An 18,355-nucleotide genomic window follows, 5' to 3' on the forward strand; every position below is an offset into this window, starting at 1 on the left:
TATAAAAAGACAGCATTCTTGCAACTGCTCAAACTTTTATGAGCTACAGGTTAATGCTGACCGTCAAAGGAGGTGTTGTCTGTCTCACAGGCTATCAACACACCGCTAAGGATGAGGGACACTGCTGAATTGAATAGGTGCAGCAGGTAGACGAGCAGTGAAGACAGTGGTTGTGTGAGAATGCGGTAGTGACACATTACCTAGCTAGTGGCCAAGTACCCTATCTGTTATGATCAGGTCACTTCTTTTAGATCTCTACAACCTGTAATTGCTGTTGATCATTAGCAAGTATCTAGCATCCACTGCTATCATTATCCGTTATTCTTCAGATCCTTCCAGACAGACCTATGGTGACCATGCGTTTGTTGAAGATCATTTTAAAGAATTTGACTAGAACAATGGAAGTCATGAGTGCATCACAATCAGGCAAGTCATGTGATGTTCATGGCAGTAATCATCATCACATATACATCACATCCCATTCTATATAGTTTTGATAAAGCTGAATTGTGCACAACGTGCTGATATACATGCATCGCAACAGAGATGGTAGCACTGAGAATGGGTGATTAACATAATAACAGTTAAATGGACAGAGTACATGAGTCAACTTGGTACAAAATGAACTTCCAGGAAAGCCTGCCTGGACTTGGTAGAACCAGCAGCATTAGACTATATGGGAATGATTGAGTTGGTGATGAAATCAAGAGCATGCATTCAAATTAGTGTTTATCAACGCTCATTAATCAGTGTAGCAAAGGATTCCTCTGTCTAACAGGTAGATTGGTGATATGATACATGTATGATACAGCACAATTGAATGCATAATTCTATTAATATGGTTGTTCAATTAAAGGGTCAAATAATTACCGGTGACTCGGAACAGCAAGACAATCTCGAACAGCTCTCAACTGACAATAACAACCACCGATATCTGTACTTCTCGTCGAAGCACAGCACAATTACTATCAGCTATCATCCCAGCTCAACTCAGCAAGATGGCTTCCCTCGCATCGTGTATCTTCTGCAAGATCGTCAAGGGTGAGTTGAGCTTTCTCCATCCCTTCACGGACTTGCTCCGATTCTCACCCGCAGTGCGACTTTGACGAAATACACCGCTAACCGCTGTAACGATTATTCCGCTAGGCGAGATCCCTTCGTACGTACAAGGGATTTCATAACTGGTAGATACGACAGGCATATCTGACACGATATCTTACAGGATGAAGCTCTTGGAGACTGAGACTATCTTCGCTTTCATGGACATTGGACCTATTGCCAAAGGACATTGTCTCGTCATTCCCAAGCGTGAGTGAGCACGGACACAGTACCAGCAGTATCAAGCGATCTCGGAACACGAACGACGTGAGGGGCTGATTGAAACACTGGGCGTCTTTGCAGACCACGCTGCCAAGCTTACCGACTTGCCGGACGATCAGATGGGTGATATCCTCCCTGCTGTCAAGAAATTGGCCATAGCGACTGTACGTATCAATCGACTGTTGCCTTGATTGCTGAAAGACAAGCTGACTTGATACAATGCTCGCAGGGTGCTGAGAACTACAACATCCTCCAAGTGAGTCTGCGCTTCTGGACTGAAGTCTTCAGTCCCATGAAGTCACTGGTACTGATATTAGTACCTCGCAGAACAACGGTCGAGCAGCTCATCAAGAAGTCGATCATGTCCACTTCCATATTATCCCCAAACCTGCTGAAGCAGGCGATAAGGAGGGTCTTATCATCGGTTGGCCTAGTGAGTCGCTCAAATTATAGGTGTAAGGAGCAATACATGACTGATCCTCTGTTCTTTTTGCGCTTGTGGAAACAGCTCAGAGAAATGTGAGTAAACAAAGCACAGTGCTACATTAGGATAGCTCCTGACTGTGAATATTGTTATAGCTCTCGAAAGACGATATCAGCAAGATCTTCGAAGAGATGAAGAGCAAACTTTGATGAAGCAACACAAGTCGCAGAGAAGGGGTAATCAGACACAGGTATAGGGGATCCCAATTGTGAGGACGTTGTAGTAGCATAGCCATGTTTTGGGAGTTGAGAGGTTGAGTACTTGACGATGCACGATGACAGTGAGAACGAAGTCGCCCGTTGTATCGCCCTCGCGTTCATATAGCTCCATCAGCCGCTCATCAAATATACCAGATGATTGGGCAGATTCAGGTCTAACCGCTCCCAAAGCGGCTAGCTAAGGTGGAGGTTGACCAGTGACGTACAGTCACCATCGTCAACATTACATCTCACTTTTCTCTCTTCTTCCACCATCCAAACGAATATCTCACCTATGTTTTGGACTTCCTCGTATCGATATGTGGACATTGCACCAGCTCGCGAAACGGAAAGATGACAATGACTCCACCCCCACTTCCCCTAGCTCATCAAGGACAGGATCTCCACACTCGCCTAAACGACGGAAGCCGAACCGAGGCTCTTCCCCTACCGGTATTATAAGAAACCCAGCGCCAACCGAACGTGCTACACCTCCATCCGAGGCGCTTCAGTCTGGCTCGCCAGTCGTAGAATCAGAGGAAGAAGATATCAAACCTGCCTACACCAGATTCTTTGACACCTCAGACGATTCAGCGGAGAGTGGAGAGTCATTAGGGCCATGGGGCTTTTCAAAGGAAGAAGTAACGCGATGGCCTGCGTTGAAGAAGAGGAACTTTTGGTGTATTCAACGGCACTCTGCAACAGGTTCGTCAGCTTCAATACTCTTCCTCACCTCGCAGGCTAGGTGTAAGCTGACTTGAGTTGATATTGGGAATCTCGTAGCGATGCACTACGATCTGAGGATGCAGTTGGATTCAGCTACCGTTTCTTGGGCAGTGCCAAAGGGGCTACTAGGTGTGTAATCCGTTATCCCTATATGTCACGCTCCAGCAAGACATAGGCGGATCAAACTCCTAGATGATTTGATAGCTGACCACATGAATTTGAATTTCGATCCAGGGTTATCACGGAGTGGCGAAGCGAATCGGATGGCTGTAGAGACCAGTCTGCATCCTATCAGCTACACGACGTATGAAGGTGTGTGAATCTAATTAGGCTGCCGGAAGATGGCTGATACGACATTCGTGTCGGTATGATAGGTTCGGATGGACGGAGTGAGCTCTAAGCCATACACTGACCGAAGCAAAGCTGACTTTTGGACTTAGCGTTCTCATTAGGTCGTAGAGGTGGAACACGTGAGCTATATATTCCGATCGCCCTGTCGGATGCTGGCTCACAGTAGAGACACAATGCAGTACTATGGGACGTTGGGGAATACATCATCACTCATCCTACGGCCGAACACGACTCTGATACGGATGACGAAGCGACGTACCGACGGAAGAAGCGGGGACGACCTGTCGAAGAAGAAAGCCCAGATGACCCGTGAGCTGTCAGGCTCTCCACAGTGGCTGAACTCAAGCTGAAAACGAACGTAGAGACGGCCGGCATCAAGAAGACAAGTTCCGTCAGGCGCTGTATCGTAATGTGGGATATGGAAAGTCGAGAAGTATCCATTTCATCCTGAAAGGCGGTGAGAAGGTGAATCCCACGATTCGTTCCTATGAATCATTCTCACCGCTAACATGTGATTCTTATCAGATGACCGATCATCGTGAGTTTCTTGGCTGAATAGAGCACTAGACGCTATCGGATTGGACTGATGCTCTCGTCTCAGACTACATACTCATCCTCGCGGCTGCGCAGAGCAAAGCATCCACCTTCGATTCCACCGGACGTATGAAGAAAACGTGGTTCATCAGTATGCCCCGAGGAGTCGACAATAGACCATGGGACAAAGGAGGTGAAGAAGGGGACTTTTACGGTCGAAGTGTGAAGAGTGAGTCAACTCATAGTCGCACACTAAGGATAGGATACACGCTGACGGAACTCGTGAACAGGTGGCAGGACTTTGAAGGAAGTCTGTGAGGGGAGACGGGGCGGGCTGGTTTTGTGGAACGATGAGAAGGAGAGGTTTTCCAAGTGGTTTGGACGGGATCAGGAGACTGAATAGGTGTGTCTGCATTCGGGGACATTGCGAAGTCCCTTCCCATCGCCTAGTATCGTACTAGATTTGTAATACCATATCTGATGTTGTATACTACCTAAACGATGCCTGTATCTGTACTACCATATGTTACAACTCCTCCCAGAACTCCACGGTCCCCCCTATACTAGATCGTGTGACGTAGTGTCAGCTCAACTTGCAGTGGATGTCATGTACCACTCCTGATCATGCTCAGTACGCTGCTTTGGGATGTCTCGCACACCAGATTGACGCGTTAATTGCACATGGTAAACATTAACAGTTGGTGACTTCCCCAATGACATCATTTGTGTTTACTCTGATCCTAATTATTCCCGGTTTCATCGTCAGCCGGGTCAATCACTCGTTCTGTCGATCACGGTACCAGATCGCATCGCATCGATCTCTGTTGACACATCACGGCAGTGCTCATGTATATCGTATATCAACAGATGTAAACAAATGCATTGAACCGTTTTCTTCCCCTTTCATTCTCATTTTACAGCACACTATCAAATCAAAGCATAATATACAATGGTATCGTCTAAAGGAAAGCCAACAGATCCTAAACTTCGTGAAGAAGTGAAAGAGAGTGAGTACTCGTTATTGGACCTCGTCTTGGCAGGTGTGATGTACGCCCAGTTATGCCTGTGTCGAGTTCCTCGTGAAGAGCTGAGCTGATTACGATTCTCCGCCACAGAGGTGAAGAACGAGACCAACAAGGATGGTTCGGGTAAAGGGCAATGGTCAGCCTGGAAGGTGAGTGTGGGCGATTTCACTGCATCCCACCCGTGAAGCCCAGATTCCCCTGTCTACTTATGCCTTGTTTGCATCGATGCTGATTCGTGTGTCCTGGTCTTGCCTTTCACTTCAACTCGTCCATATTCCCTTCCTTCATCGTACCACCCGTCCCTTACTGCCACCATCATCGACCGGTCTCTACCTCTTTCAGGCAGGCAAGCTTGCGAAAGAGTATGAAGCAGAAGGTGGTGAATACACCAACGAAGCTGGATCCAAGAACGAGCCCGAGAAAGGCGCACCCAAAGCCAAATCAAACAGCAAGAAAGCTGCCGAATCAAAGTCTAAGACCAAGGCCGACGCTGCGGAGAACGATGACGACGAGGATGAGGAGGACGACGACGAAGAGGAAGCGGTAGAGGAGAAGCCTAAATCCAAGGGCAAGACAGCTGCTGCCGAGAAGCCTAAATCTAAAGGAAATGCTGCGACCAAGAAGGATACCGAGGCCGACAAGCCCAAATCGAAGGGTGCCGCTGCGTCTGACAAACCTGCTTCTAAGAAGGGTGCCGCCGCGACCAAGAAGACAGATGAGGAGAAACCGAAATCAAAAGCTGCTGCTGATAAGGAGAAGAAGGAGAGCGATGCGGACAAACCGAAATCTAAAGGCAAGACCGCGACAGCCGCTGAGAAGAAGAAGGAGGATGGCGATGCGGAGAAACCCAAGTCGAAGGGCAAGGCGGCCACAGCTGCCGAGAAGAAAGAGGATGATAAGCCTAAATCAAAAGGCAAGACCGCAGCGGAGAAGAAGGAGGACGACAAGCCCAAGTCCAAAGGCAAGCCAGCATCGACTAAGAAGGATACTCCCGCTGCTGCTGCTGAGAAACCAGCTTCGACGAAAGGGAAGAGAAAGTCTGATGGAGGCGGAGCAGCAGCGGAGGACAAGGAGGATGGGAAGAAGACCAAGAAGACCAAGGCATAAGGCGATGTCTCGATTGATATGGCGAGCAGTGGGATCAGGGTGTTAATTACTAAGACTCGAAGGACGGAATATGGGATTAAAGCTGATAATGAGTTTGGATGTTTGTATGTGATCTTCGAATACGCTCAACGCATTTTCTTCACACCGGGTAGACACTAACAGCTGTGGCTCTGACTGATACTCGACCGACCTGGGACGATCATTGACCCTGCGCAAAATCGCGGTGACTGTTATTGCCACAATCTCACTGACCGTTTGTGTGCTGTCTGGTTGCGAACTGAAATTGTGGTATATCCGACGTATCAAAGGATACCTGCTCGAGCGCGTTTCGAACAACCATTCATGATTGACATACTGTAACCGACTGACCCCGCAAGTTCCTGCCGGTGTGGCAAAATCTCCTTTGATTCTCCTCGTCGTCATTGCAATGGTCTCCCATTCTGTACCTCCTGCAGCGGACTAGTGTAGCGTCTCGAAATGACAGAGTGCTGGAAATATAGGGATGGGACAAAATACATTGCTTCATCTCCATTTCCAGCCACTACTCACAAACCCTTTCCCAGCTACTCCCCATGACTCCGACCACTTAACTCCCTATCCATACATGTGATGTTCACCACAACTCTGGCCCAATCCCACTGACACCCCACACGTGCACAACTCTTTCTCTCATTCCACCACCCCGTCTTGCCAACACTTAACCACCATTTCGATTCCGCCACACTGACCTGCCAGTAGCACCACATCACCATCATGCCACCTCAAGCTCGTAGATCCAGTCGAACCCCTTACTCCCCTACCGAAATTACTGACCTCTCAATCAAGATCTTCTCGCCGGACTTCAAGCCCCCTCGTACTGTCCGCAAACCCACTCGTCCCTCATTAGTATGGTCCCGTCTCCCTCCGCCAGCTGCTGAGATCGATGAGCGGCCACGAGCAAGAGGACGTAGGTTCAAACTCTGGAAAGAGGCAGTACCGGCTTTGAGGGTGGTGGTACTTGATCCGAAGAAAAGGTGTAAGTGGCGAGTTTCTAGCTTTAAGAAGCACGACGGCCGTATCGCACCTGTTGGGATCCAGTTCGCGCTAATAGTGTTATTTTCATCATAGTCCATCTGGCTAGATTTCAAGCGTTCGCGATACCCGCCACGCATGTTCCCAAGAGACAGAAAGCTCCTCAATCAACCGTATCAGGCTCATTCCGCCGTGCGCCCGTTCCCAAAGTGGCGCCGAAACTCGAACCGGAAAGTGGAAGTAAGGATGGGAAAGCTATCACCTCTGGGGCATCCAAGGAGCCCAACTGGTTCCCAATCATCTTCCGACTGAAGAAAACGGGGAACGATTCCGAATCTCCGCAATTACAACTGACGATACCTGACGATCTTGGATCCGAGTATACGAATTATCTGCCTTCTCCGCCTTTGACCCCATTTGAGCCATCTGCCTCTCCGCCGCCCTCTCCCTCGTTTTCTGCCACAGATAGACAATCTATCACCCCGAGCGCAACGACCGCCAAGCTTGATCTCGATTTCCAGCAAAAGGCGCCGGGCGATGTATCACCCCCACCTCTTACGCCTATCTCCCCTGGAGTTCGATCATCTCGGAGGACCGCCCCACCCCTGTCTCCCAGTCCTCGTACCACCAACTCTGATGTCCATAACAAGACCAATCCCAATCCCGAATTTCCCGCTGTTCACCCAAAGCCAACGCCTCAGCCACCGAAAAAGCCAACAACGAAAGCAAAGACCAAACCTACACCTTCATCCACATCGAAACCCAAAGTGTCCAAGGAAGAAAATAAAGCCGCACATGCGCGATTGCTCGAACACAAGTGGGTTTTGGACCTTGAGCACGAACGGAGGTTCAGACTTCTGATGCACAAGCGAGTCAAGGAGGTGATGGAGTGGCAGGTGAAAAATACGTGAGTCGACTGCCTATTGTCATCGGATTAGACAGTGTCATAGCACGTTGCGACGTATGAAACTCGGCCTGTCCATACATTCACGAATATCCACATGACGAGAGAGATCTAGGTGTTTGCTGACGTCGATGATCGTCCACAGATTACCATTCGAACAGTGGAAGAAGGGACAGAAGTGGAAAGATGACATCGATCTTGCCCAAGTCGAGAGATAGTGAGTCTTGCTACGCCGAAACCTGACCCCTACCTTTCTCGCGACCTCCGCTTCCTCGCGCCAGGTATGTATACATGGAGCCTTCACTCACACCGTTGCTTGAGTACCGTAGTACCGCGTTCTTCAGGGCGATTCGTAGATCTTCCGATTCGATATACGACTACCTTTCCCCTACGGACGAGATAAAACGTGTACGCGGTCGGACGGAAGTGCAAAAGCGGGTGAAGGATGAGAAGAGGAAGAAGAAGATAGAGAAGGAAAAGGCGAAAGCTAAAGCTAAGGATCAGGACAAGAATAAAGAAGCGGCTATGGGGGACAAGAAAGAGGAGAAGGGCAAGGGCAAGGTCGATCATAAGGCGAAAGAGAAAGAGAACAAAGTCCTCGGCAATGACAAAGACAAAGACAAGGGAAACAAGACCGAGTATAAACAAGTGGAATCAAAAGTCACAAGGAAAAGGGAGAGTTCAGAGTTGGTGCCGAAGCCGAGTGAAACCACCGCTTCGCCCTCTAGAAGTGAACGAACGTCGAGATCGGAGCATCGAGCAACAAAGGTTGCACTTGACGGCGTTGCCAAAGTGAAAGAGAGGGAGAGTAAGGTCATGCCCAAAGACAAAGACGAAGCGCATGCTGAGAATGGCAGGCTGAAGACGGAAGAAAGGTCTTTGAAGACCGCCAGAGTGAAGTCCAAATCGGCAGACAGACCCACTCACACTAATGGCCCAAGCATCCAGCGGACATCATCGTCCTCCCCCGTTTCACCCGAGGCAGAGGCAGGAGCAGGAGCAGGTGTACATCAAGCCAATTCCATAGCTCAGACGGGAGACTCAGACCCTCAGATCGGACAAGTGCGTGAACGATCTTCACCTTCATCTCGCGCTCTAGCCAGACACCCTCCGACAGACTCATCGATCAACTATGCCCATGTCTCGGAACGAATCGATGTGCTTCCGAAAGATCATATCCAAACCTCTGATGCAGTGCACGAAGTCGAGCCAGGATCAAGATCGGAGGTGCTAGGGCAAAAGGAAGTCACACTTTCCCCATATACAAAATATCCTGCTTTCGTGCATCCCGCTCAAGATGTATTTGATATCTCCACCACCTCAGCATCTTCTTGTACCACAGCTAGCGATACTGTTACCTCTACAAAGTCGACCGGACTCGACTCTGAACCTTACATCCAACCTCCAACACGATCTCGACCTCGACCTCGACGGGGATATCAATCCCATTCCGACACGCAGATTCCGGTCCGATACGGTTCCCTCAATATGGATGACGATACCCTGCTCCCGTCAGCGTCGTCATCACAATCCCAATCCGTCACAAATTGGCACGGCTGTGGTCTCAACAACGACGTCCGCTACTTTCAATCTAGTCCGTCCTTGGCGCCAATATTCGAACTGGAGGACTTTGCTCGTACTTCAGAAACGTCCTCCTACTCAAGTCGACTTGGTTTTACTCATTTCAGAAACGGTGACGACGCTGAGCGTGAGATGGCCACTGTTCGAAGTGACGACCGCGATCTTGATCGCGATACACGGCTCACAGCGATGACGGAAAGGATGACTTTGGTATAGGGTCCACTACCAGATAGGTCTCAGTGCGGACGTCGGGGAAGATGACTGGTTGGAAGGTTGAGTGTATGATATCCCTCAAGTACGATGATGCATGTTACTGTATTTGTAAGCCACTACTCTCCAGCGAACAGTCGAACAACCAGATAAGCTGTCGAGCCAATGAAACGGAAGACTGCGAAATGCCGCGATCAGCATCTCACTCTGATTTGAAACGCAAGTATCGAGAATAAAACTCACAGGCAAGACCCGCTACGGTACTGATTAAGCCAAAGAGGTCCGACTGGTCAGCACAGTCTCTCTCCCTTTCACTCGTGCATTGACTCACTACAACAAGATTCCCATATATGTAGTGGCTAGAGAATCACTGCCTCCACTGGTTTGTCTGGTCAACGTGGCACATGTGTCAGCTTCCGCTTCACACTTAGGCTATACAGTGCAGCTCACAAGATGGCAGATGCCAAAGCTCCATTTGACATTGTCCAAGCCAGGAGGGTCTGGAAGATAGCACAGATCAGCGAAGATGTCAAATGGTGATTATGACCTTCGTATCGTCTGCAATGTAGACCACAACTCACATTCGTCCTAAAGTTCTTGTAATAATCCTCCTGTTTCTGATCATCGGACACGTGCACCACCTCTTTTGGAGCCTTGGTCGCCAACGTCCTCAGCTCAGCAGCGTACATTGCGTTTATATCTTGTTGTTCTATGGGCACATCCACATCCACTTCGTTCTTGTTGTCGGCAGAGGATTTGACGACACCGAGATCATCATGTACTTTGTCGGATCCCTTTGTTCCCCAAGACTATGCCAGGTTATTAGCGACGGAGTCAACAGCATAGGCCAAGCTGGGAGTACGTACGACGTCATGAACGTTACAGAAGGCATAAACGCTGACACAAGGTCAGTATCGGTTCGATCCAATTTGGCATATGTATGGACTCACTTGAGTACGTTGATGTACGAGGGCGCCAGCAACAGATATTGCAGGAATGAGGTCACTGGTTTGCGATGTCAGCTGACCATCCGATTCGTATCATAGGTGTTGTCCACTCACACATGTGCCAAGGATCGAGAGCGAACAATGAAGAGACAATGTACAGCCCATACGTCGCAACGAGCGAAACCACGATATTTCTGAAGATTTTATCCCCAAATATCGAACCAGCAGTGATTTTGCCCGAATTTTCAATGGTTTCAATACCTCTGACAGCGAGATAGACTATTGCAATTCCCATCAGTCACGGTTTTGTTTTACAACAGTTAATAGACTTACTAGCAGCAAAGAGCATGTAGACGGTTATCAGAGCAAAGCCAACCATGCTACTTGTATAACCAATCTTAGAGCTAGAATTAGTTGTCAGCATGATAAAAGGACGATGTCTCATGCTTGCATAGAAGCACTCACCCAGCTGGTCGATTTCCCAGAGATAGAAGGAAGCACCAAAGCAGCAGAGCGATATACAGGTAGTGTAGCGGGATATTGACGTATTTCCATGCCTTTCCCAAATCGTTGAGCGATTGCGTGAGAACAAACTGAAAGCACGATCAGCTGACATGAACCCCACACATGAGTAGAATGCGACTCACGAAGGCAATGTAGAAGTTGCCCAGGGCGAACCAGGCAAAGATCATGCTGACGGTTTCTGATTGAGAGGTCGAACTCAGCAAAGCAACGCGACAGCGCGATTCACAGATTACTCACGATAGACAAGTTCGACATGGAGGAAAAGTTTTCGTGTAAACGTATGACTGGATACAAGCTGTTAGCTTGAAAGCGAGATGATTACCGATGGAGAACACGCACGATGATCGATATAGATATCCGAAGTGGACAATCGAGTGGATAGCAGCGAAGAAAGACCCATTGAGCCATCTAAAATCGGGACGTCAGCTTGGATTTCCATACACCCTATACACTCTGACAGACCATACCTTCGCCGTTGGGACACAAGCTCTGGAACCGCATCCGGTACATCGGTGATAGCGTATGCCGACTTGACGTAGTGAAGTTTCCACTTGCATTCCCGCTTGCTGACCAGCTCCCAGCATAGGATACGATCTATGACGATTGTCAGCTGAACTAACCGGACGATTTGCAGCCCCTCGTAAGCTCACCTTCAGCGAGATACATATTCGCCGCGCTATCGATCTATCAGCTATCTTGCACCTGGATATCCGGCAGTCCACTCACAAGATACCCGCCCCTGAACCATGCATTGTTTCACCGATGAAGTATTGCTTCAGCGGGCCGTTGCCTTTCTCATCGTTAAGTAGAGCAATATACTGTACACAGCACGAGTTAGCTGATCGTCAAACTTTGAACAAGGGAGACCTACTCGGTATGCTGAGAAAGCACCAGGTCTACGAGGACAGTCAGTTACAATCGACTTCGTGATTCTTGAGCTTGCAACTCACAGTACCGTGATGTATCCAAAGACCGACTCCAAAGGCTTATCCAGGATATTTGACATCTTGTATTCGAAATTCTGCGCAGCCACTAGAGGATTCAACAGATTCTTCCAGAACATGCCCTTGAGAGCGACGATCTCTCCACATGCACCGCCGACGGAAGAGTTGATGTCGAACGCTTTCCAGAGGTGGTAGACCGAGTCTGGGCCCGGCTGTGTACCAACATCAAGGAGGACACAGACGCTGCTCAATGTCAGATATGTACAAGTTTGGTTACTCATTAGGCTTACTTTGGTTTCAGACAAGCACCGAACGCACTGTAATGTGTGATGAGCTTTGTTCGCAGGACGAGATGAACACAAAAGCTCACTTGAAGAACCAACGATGACTATTGATCTGCAAAGCCCCAGGTTAAACACAATATCGACCCTACCAGCTGGCATACTCACCTTCTTTTGATTTCTTTCCTGTAGGCAAAGAACCCGTGGTATTAGTCATGAGCCGTAGGCAGACGACACGGGTACTCACTTTCATACAGAAGATCATCTGTATGGGAACAGAATGCGATCCTCCCGGACCAATCTTTCCATTTGAGGTTATAGACACTGTTGTATGGTCAGTCCAGCTCAAGCGGTCCATTCACGAGATACGTCGACTTACATTGAGTAGAGTACTCATACAAGTGCGCCGTCTGTACTGTGCCGTGAGCTTGATGGTCATTTTCAGGCGTATCTACGTACCACAGGCTTCCCGTTCACGACGTTCTTTCCGACGCCGTCTTGATAGACTCCCAACGCAGCCAAGACCGATCTGGTTCTCGGATTGATCTTTAGTCGACCGTCTGCTACCACGCACACGACAACCTACAACAATAACGCGGTTATCAGCTGGAATCAAGCACTGAACCAGAAGTGCTAGCTTGTCACCCACCTTCTTCCAACCCCCTTCTCCCCATGTTTTGGACTTCGATCGCGTACAGAGATGAGCAATGTTTTGCATAACTCCCCGCATCGTTCTGCAGAATAAGATGTCGTCCTCCTGCAGACAGCAGAGTGTTAGTATCTGACTGTGTGAGGGGCGGCAAGCAACATACGTTATACATCGTGATCACCTAATCAGGTTCGAAGAATCAGCCTCGGCAGCACGAATGATATACATCGCGAACGTACGATGAAGAGCTCAGTCTGTCTAGGAGGGTCATACAGTCTCTGTCGTAGGGTATATTTGTCGTCCTATGAATGTGAAACCATGTCAGCTTGTTTTGTGATTCCCCTGCTTTGTAGGGTTAGGTGCGACTCACGACAAAATCGTTTGGATCACATGTGACAGCCGTATATCTCATCTTGGTAAACTCGTTTCCTTCTTTAATTGGACATTGGTCCAACAACATGGTCGGAACATCGATATCTAGCACCAAGTGACCTCGGTACAGTCTAAAGTGGAAATCCTTAGCTGCAATTCACCGCCTAGTGGTATAGTCCCTCATCGACAGAAGATAAACTCACTGAACTCGTTTTTGGGTCCTATTTCTTCTCACCACCCTGGTAGGCAGCGGTCCGTAATGTACGTTCGCCTCATCCTCGTCATGCAACGGTCCTCCGTTTCCATATCCATTTCCTTGTCTTTCTGCATCTCCATGATCCCATCTGCCAGGAAGCATCCCCACATCTCCCGCAGCCCCTGCTCCTCCGTTATCGCTCAACTGATATCTCGGTGTCATCGACATTGCACTTGACGATTGTAAGATCCCGAATCTCGGATCGGGTGCTGCGTGATTGAGCAAAGGTGCAGAATCGTTCATGTCATCATCTTGACCGCCGTTTCCACCGTGAGTAGGACCATACCCATGGGGTAGGTAGGAGGGTTGACCGAGTGGACCCCCTCCTCCGATAGAGGAGGAGGATGAATGGTGGGGTAACAAAGGAGGTGGTGATGCTAGACCATTGTCGCTTAAACCGTATGCATATGAGCCACCAATTGATCCGGGGGGCGGGAGATTGTTTTGGGAGTGGTAAGAGACATTTGAATCGAATCGTGCTCGATTGGGAGGACTGAGCGGAACAGGTGTGTGCTGCTGTTGGTGAAGCGGGAGCGAGTTCCTCGGTTCACCATAAGCTGGAGGAGAGGTGGGCATATTCGGATATGAAGCATGGTGATGACTTCCTTGTGGTTCTTGCCAGCCTTGTTGCATCGGTGCTGTTGGTGGTCGTTGTGGGGAGCTGAACGGATCGTTGAACGGTGATTGTTGTTGTTGGTATGGAGCTTGACCTTGAGCTTGATTTTGAGGAAAGGGTTGTGAAAGTGACGTGTGGAGAGGAGGAGGGTTATCATATGGGTTGGAGAGCTGTGCTGGTGCAGAAGGATAGTGATGTGACGATTGGATAGGGAATGTCGTCGAGTGTGGGAGATTCTGACGAGTGGGAGAACCGTACCCGTCTGACCGATGTGGTGGCTGCTGCTGCTGTTGTTGCAGGTGAGGCGGTGTGTAGATATCGCCTGGATTCATGATGGGCGTCGTCACTCGGTCGTGCGTTCGTGTGAGTGTCGTGGTGCTTGTATGTATTACATACAACGACGACAAGAAGAAGAATAACAAAGTAGCGGAAAGTTGTGTTGTATTGTCCGAGCGCGTCGACGAGTGATGATGACGTTTGGAGAGAGATCTTTGTGGCGTAGTGGCAAAATCAAAAGATAGTGACAATACATAAGTTACACAGCAATTGGTAGATCATTGCACAGCATTGTTATCTTTGTCACGATCGTCGATCCGTGGCCCCATTCCATCCGTGCATCATCATGATCCAAGTCCGATTCTAGCCCCTCAATGCTCTGCAGCTCGTCAACGGCGCCCCACAGACGACTTATGCACTACAACAACAGCATACAACGGAGACAGAGCTACAGACACGTGATCGCTTATCACTATACAAACTCTAGCTACCACTACTACCACTACCAGAGTCTGGTGCCTCGCGCGTACCATGGCACTCCACTAGCATTCGACTGCTGTTGTGGTTGCTGTTGACCTGTCCATGCACTGCTCGCTCCCCATCCGGTCGGACCGAACCCGGACTGATTACCGAAATTGGAGAAGGGCGACGGCTGACCCCATGTATTGCTGTTCGGTGGACGAGATCCGAATAGCGATCCGGTGAAAGGCTGAGAATCGAATAGGCTGGATTGGGGACCCCAACCGTTGTTGAACATGGCACTTGGAGGGTAGAAACTTGAGCTGGGCGCTGTGGACGAGAAGGCGTTGTTATTGTTGACTCGTTGGAACTGATCAGGATTTTGGACAAAGCGGGAGAAATCACTGCGATCGGCGGTACCTAAGGAAATAAGTGGATACTATTAGCTCAATACTAATGTGACTGCCACTACGAGAGATACGATAGGACTGTATGACGTGCCATCATCAAACGTGGCCAGGTTGGTTAAGGATTGTTGAACGCGGATACTGACCGGTGATGTAGGTAGGACCAAATTTCTCATGGACTTCCTCCAACGTTGCGAGTTCCAATTCGTCCTTGTACAGTGCCTTCTGGGCCATGCTCAAAGCCTCTTTCCTCACCCAGATACTCTCATACTCTTCATGCGTTTTGTGCAAGTGATCAGCTCGACTACGCATCTTCATAGCGGCCTTTGACCAGCTCCGCACAGAGGATAACAACTCTTTTGTGGCATTCGAACCAAGAGGACCGTCACCAAACCGTTCCATAACGCTCTCTAAAGCCTTGGAAGTCCTTTTGCTCGACTCTGAATAAGCCTTCTCAGCATCTATGATACGACGTTTGTATTCGCTGCATTTTGCCGTTTGGTCTTTGTAATGGCTCTCAAGATATTCACTCGCCATCTCACCGAAACTCTTCCCGACGACCTGACCAGTGGTCGTGTCCCTCAATCGCAACGACCAAAGTCCTTGCCCGCCACTACGGTTGGTCTGACCACCGGTCGACGATGTCGGACCAGATGTCGTGAACGTGCTAGTGCTGGTGGAAGTCGGGAATATTCCCGGTATTCCGGAAGATTGACCACCGTGATTGCTATTCCAGCTGTTGGTGGGAGTAGCGGTGGTGGGGAAAGTACCAGGTATGTGAAAACTCGATGGTGGTTGAGCACCAAACCAGGGTCCCCTTCCCCCACCCCAGTTGGAGTTGGGGTTAAAGTTGCTCCCGTATGGGAAGAACGATGGACCTTGAGAAGTGGCATAGCCGGAAGTTTGTTGAAAGTTGTTGTTGCCGAAAAGGGAGAAGGGCGGTGGGTGGTTGCTGAATCCTGTGAAGCCCGTGCTGGCGGTATGTTTCAGGATGGATGGCCCGGGGACTGCACCATTCCGTGGCATGCCGAACCTGCCTGGATTAAACATGTTCGGAATGGGGGAGATTCAAAAAGGGTGAGAATGCTTCGCGATGATGTGATAGGTGATGGGATGAATCCAGGAGTCAGTGTGATTGACAGGTGATGGGAGGTGGTGACGCGAAGTTCGGATGAAAGATGAAGTGCGGATGAGGGATGAAATAGTAAGTTGTGCTAGAATCGGTTTCTATGTGATGAATGGGAACAGTTGTCATATGGCGGATGGATGAATTGGTTGTTGGGAGGAAGAAAGATCAAGATCAGTCAAGTCGCCTAGCGGTATAAAACATGTCGACCAAGCTGTTTGTTCTCGACCTGAAACGGCACCATGGACCAGGTGGAGCGTGAAAGGGGACGTAATGAATGGTACGCAACCATCGACCCGTCTCATCGTCTTGTCCTCCTTTTCCACACAATCGTCATCCTTTGTCAGTACGCACCCTGGATGAGTTCACAGTCACTATGTAGTGTGTCAGCGACCCCAATTGGATCGTCAAATTCGTATTTGAACGGAAGTTATTGGCGATGTCTGGAAGGTCATAGTGCTTGAGTCATTTCGACTGCATACGATGGAACAATGCCCTTCTCGATTCATTCTACGCCATGCTCATACCGTACATACATGGTCCTCAGAGGACCTCACGAGCCAGCTGTTCAAACGACTTGAGTTTCCATCCTCCAATCAAATCATCTTCCACAAAGGGTCCACAAGCATTATCCCCCCATTTCGCCTTGAGACCAGCCAAAACTCCCATCGGACCACCATTGATCTCCTCTTGATATTGGTCCTCTGTAAACTCTGTGATCTGGGGTGGTGTACCGTGAATCCTGTCAAGAACATCGATGATCTCTTGTCCTGTAATGGCGATATCGTAGATCTGAACAGTCTGGTTGATAATGCTGGACAGAGTCGATTCGTCACTAACGAGGGTGGCAATGGCATATCCAAGGTAGTCGAAGGTACTATCATGAAGGGATAGTCAGAGTTTGCGGCTTTAGCGTCTGTCCCGCCATACGATACTCACGTTAGACGGATCGGGGAAGAGAGCGACTTTCTGAACTTTTGGATCGAATTGCCCTTTACATCGGTACCCAGAGCCCTGTGAATAAGTCAAGTCACCCCACCGGAATTAGGCACCGTGTCCCCGAAAGACGGTCATAATGAGATTGTACTCGTACTTACTTGTAAGCCACAAAGTAAGAAGCAAACAGAACCACTCTGATAGAAGTGATAGGTACTCCCAACCCTCTAGCCTTGTTGTCAATCTCACGTTTCTCCTTGATACCTTTGAACGCCGGAGCAGTCAAGTCTTGATCAGTCCAATTGGCTCCGAAATCGGATGGAATAAACGTTTTGAGATTGGGCGAGTCTGCGAGTGCTTCAACGAGATATCTCTGAGATGCAATACCGTCATGGCCGACTGTTGAGCTGTCGTACAACCATTCACGATGACGGTCAGCGCAGTGACGCTCACGCGATGAGAGATGAATGGCAAGAAATCCACACAGATGCAGTACTGTACTCACATGACTACTTGGAGATCCTTCAGAGCAACCTCATCTTTCTCTCTTCCTTCCTCACTAAGTGCCAAAACCCTCTTCTCCATATCTGCATCGACGTACTTTGCAATCTTGGACAGTTCGGTACTCTCACGATGTAAGAGGACAAGCTTGATCTTTTTTTCCTTGTGAACCGCGACCAACGCTGCGAGAATGGCAGAACCGATCGATCCGTTGAATCCGACCAGTCCGACTTTGATGGGTGACATCTTCGTTTTGCTTTAGTGAGCTTTGGTGTGAGCCACAGTGAAGTATGCATACGTTTTGCATTCGGACAGATGAACCTGGAAGAGTATTATATACATCCCCCAGGAGTAGTGTTGATGATGAATAATACATCGGCGATAACGGTCTGACGGCGATCGTCCATATGGGCGTCAACGTCACCCCATTACATGTGCACCATCGTACAGTATGTCTCAATGATATCAAGTGTATCGTTTTTTGGGGCATCTCATCTAACTCATGAATCCTACACAGTAGAGGTCGGGCACTAGCGAACAAAGCAATCACATGGCACTTGCCGTTTCTCCGAGGGGAAAGACAGGCCCACACATACCACTACGAATATAT

General features: G+C 49.0%; 7 protein-coding genes across 7 annotated transcripts; 4 read left to right on the forward strand and 3 right to left on the reverse strand.

Annotated features, from left to right (window-relative positions):
* Positions 1 to 998: 998 nt before the first annotated feature.
* Positions 999 to 1,953, forward strand: CI109_102679 (uncharacterized protein; the record flags this gene model as incomplete). Its single annotated transcript, XM_032008240.1, has 8 exons — positions 999 to 1,041; positions 1,147 to 1,159; positions 1,223 to 1,308; positions 1,402 to 1,484; positions 1,550 to 1,576; positions 1,648 to 1,753; positions 1,829 to 1,839; positions 1,900 to 1,953. The coding sequence occupies 8 exons, from the start codon at positions 999 to 1,001 to the stop codon at positions 1,951 to 1,953; spliced, it is 423 nt and encodes a 140-aa protein (XP_031857502.1).
* Positions 1,954 to 2,321: 368 nt separating this feature from the next.
* On the forward strand, positions 2,322 to 4,015 carry CI109_102680 (uncharacterized protein; the record flags this gene model as incomplete). Its single annotated transcript, XM_032008239.1, has 10 exons — positions 2,322 to 2,706; positions 2,785 to 2,856; positions 2,962 to 3,039; positions 3,102 to 3,116; positions 3,168 to 3,197; positions 3,258 to 3,387; positions 3,441 to 3,543; positions 3,604 to 3,616; positions 3,680 to 3,841; positions 3,903 to 4,015. The coding sequence occupies 10 exons, from the start codon at positions 2,322 to 2,324 to the stop codon at positions 4,013 to 4,015; spliced, it is 1,101 nt and encodes a 366-aa protein (XP_031857501.1).
* A 546-nt stretch (positions 4,016 to 4,561) lies between these two features.
* On the forward strand, positions 4,562 to 5,744 carry CI109_102681 (uncharacterized protein; the record flags this gene model as incomplete). Its single annotated transcript, XM_032008238.1, has 3 exons — positions 4,562 to 4,619; positions 4,728 to 4,786; positions 4,980 to 5,744. 3 exons carry the CDS (start codon positions 4,562 to 4,564, stop codon positions 5,742 to 5,744), a joined length of 882 nt encoding a protein of 293 aa, XP_031857500.1.
* Positions 5,745 to 6,497: 753 nt separating this feature from the next.
* On the forward strand, positions 6,498 to 9,456 carry CI109_102682 (uncharacterized protein; the record flags this gene model as incomplete). Its single annotated transcript, XM_032008237.1, has 4 exons — positions 6,498 to 6,759; positions 6,852 to 7,662; positions 7,805 to 7,876; positions 7,989 to 9,456. 4 exons carry the CDS (start codon positions 6,498 to 6,500, stop codon positions 9,454 to 9,456), a joined length of 2,613 nt encoding a protein of 870 aa, XP_031857499.1.
* Positions 9,457 to 9,569: 113 nt separating this feature from the next.
* On the reverse strand, positions 9,570 to 14,372 carry CI109_102683 (uncharacterized protein; the record flags this gene model as incomplete). Its single annotated transcript, XM_032008236.1, has 29 exons — positions 9,570 to 9,628; positions 9,694 to 9,713; positions 9,782 to 9,838; positions 9,901 to 9,950; positions 10,032 to 10,259; positions 10,317 to 10,347; positions 10,401 to 10,455; positions 10,512 to 10,676; positions 10,731 to 10,801; positions 10,863 to 10,990; positions 11,045 to 11,100; positions 11,160 to 11,206; positions 11,262 to 11,330; positions 11,390 to 11,516; positions 11,573 to 11,598; positions 11,649 to 11,740; positions 11,794 to 11,818; positions 11,873 to 12,109; positions 12,157 to 12,183; positions 12,237 to 12,262; positions 12,316 to 12,333; positions 12,395 to 12,471; positions 12,527 to 12,557; positions 12,607 to 12,729; positions 12,797 to 12,904; positions 12,960 to 12,977; positions 13,036 to 13,098; positions 13,167 to 13,299; positions 13,372 to 14,372. 29 exons carry the CDS (start codon positions 14,370 to 14,372, stop codon positions 9,570 to 9,572), a joined length of 3,168 nt encoding a protein of 1,055 aa, XP_031857498.1.
* Positions 14,373 to 14,818: 446 nt separating this feature from the next.
* Positions 14,819 to 16,208, reverse strand: CI109_102684 (uncharacterized protein; the record flags this gene model as incomplete). The annotated part of the gene is made up of 2 exons (XM_032008235.1): positions 14,819 to 15,195; positions 15,329 to 16,208. The coding sequence occupies 2 exons, from the start codon at positions 16,206 to 16,208 to the stop codon at positions 14,819 to 14,821; spliced, it is 1,257 nt and encodes a 418-aa protein (XP_031857497.1).
* A 643-nt stretch (positions 16,209 to 16,851) lies between these two features.
* CI109_102685 (uncharacterized protein) lies at positions 16,852 to 17,991 on the reverse strand (the record flags this gene model as incomplete). The annotated part of the gene is made up of 4 exons (XM_032008234.1): positions 16,852 to 17,185; positions 17,248 to 17,322; positions 17,406 to 17,651; positions 17,750 to 17,991. The coding sequence occupies 4 exons, from the start codon at positions 17,989 to 17,991 to the stop codon at positions 16,852 to 16,854; spliced, it is 897 nt and encodes a 298-aa protein (XP_031857496.1).
* Between the last annotated feature and the right edge of the window lie 364 nt (positions 17,992 to 18,355).

The sequence above is a fragment of the Kwoniella shandongensis genome, chromosome 4 (assembly GCF_008629635.2).
Source record: "Kwoniella shandongensis chromosome 4, complete sequence".
Classification (NCBI taxonomy): Eukaryota; Fungi; Basidiomycota; class Tremellomycetes; order Tremellales; family Cryptococcaceae; genus Kwoniella; species Kwoniella shandongensis.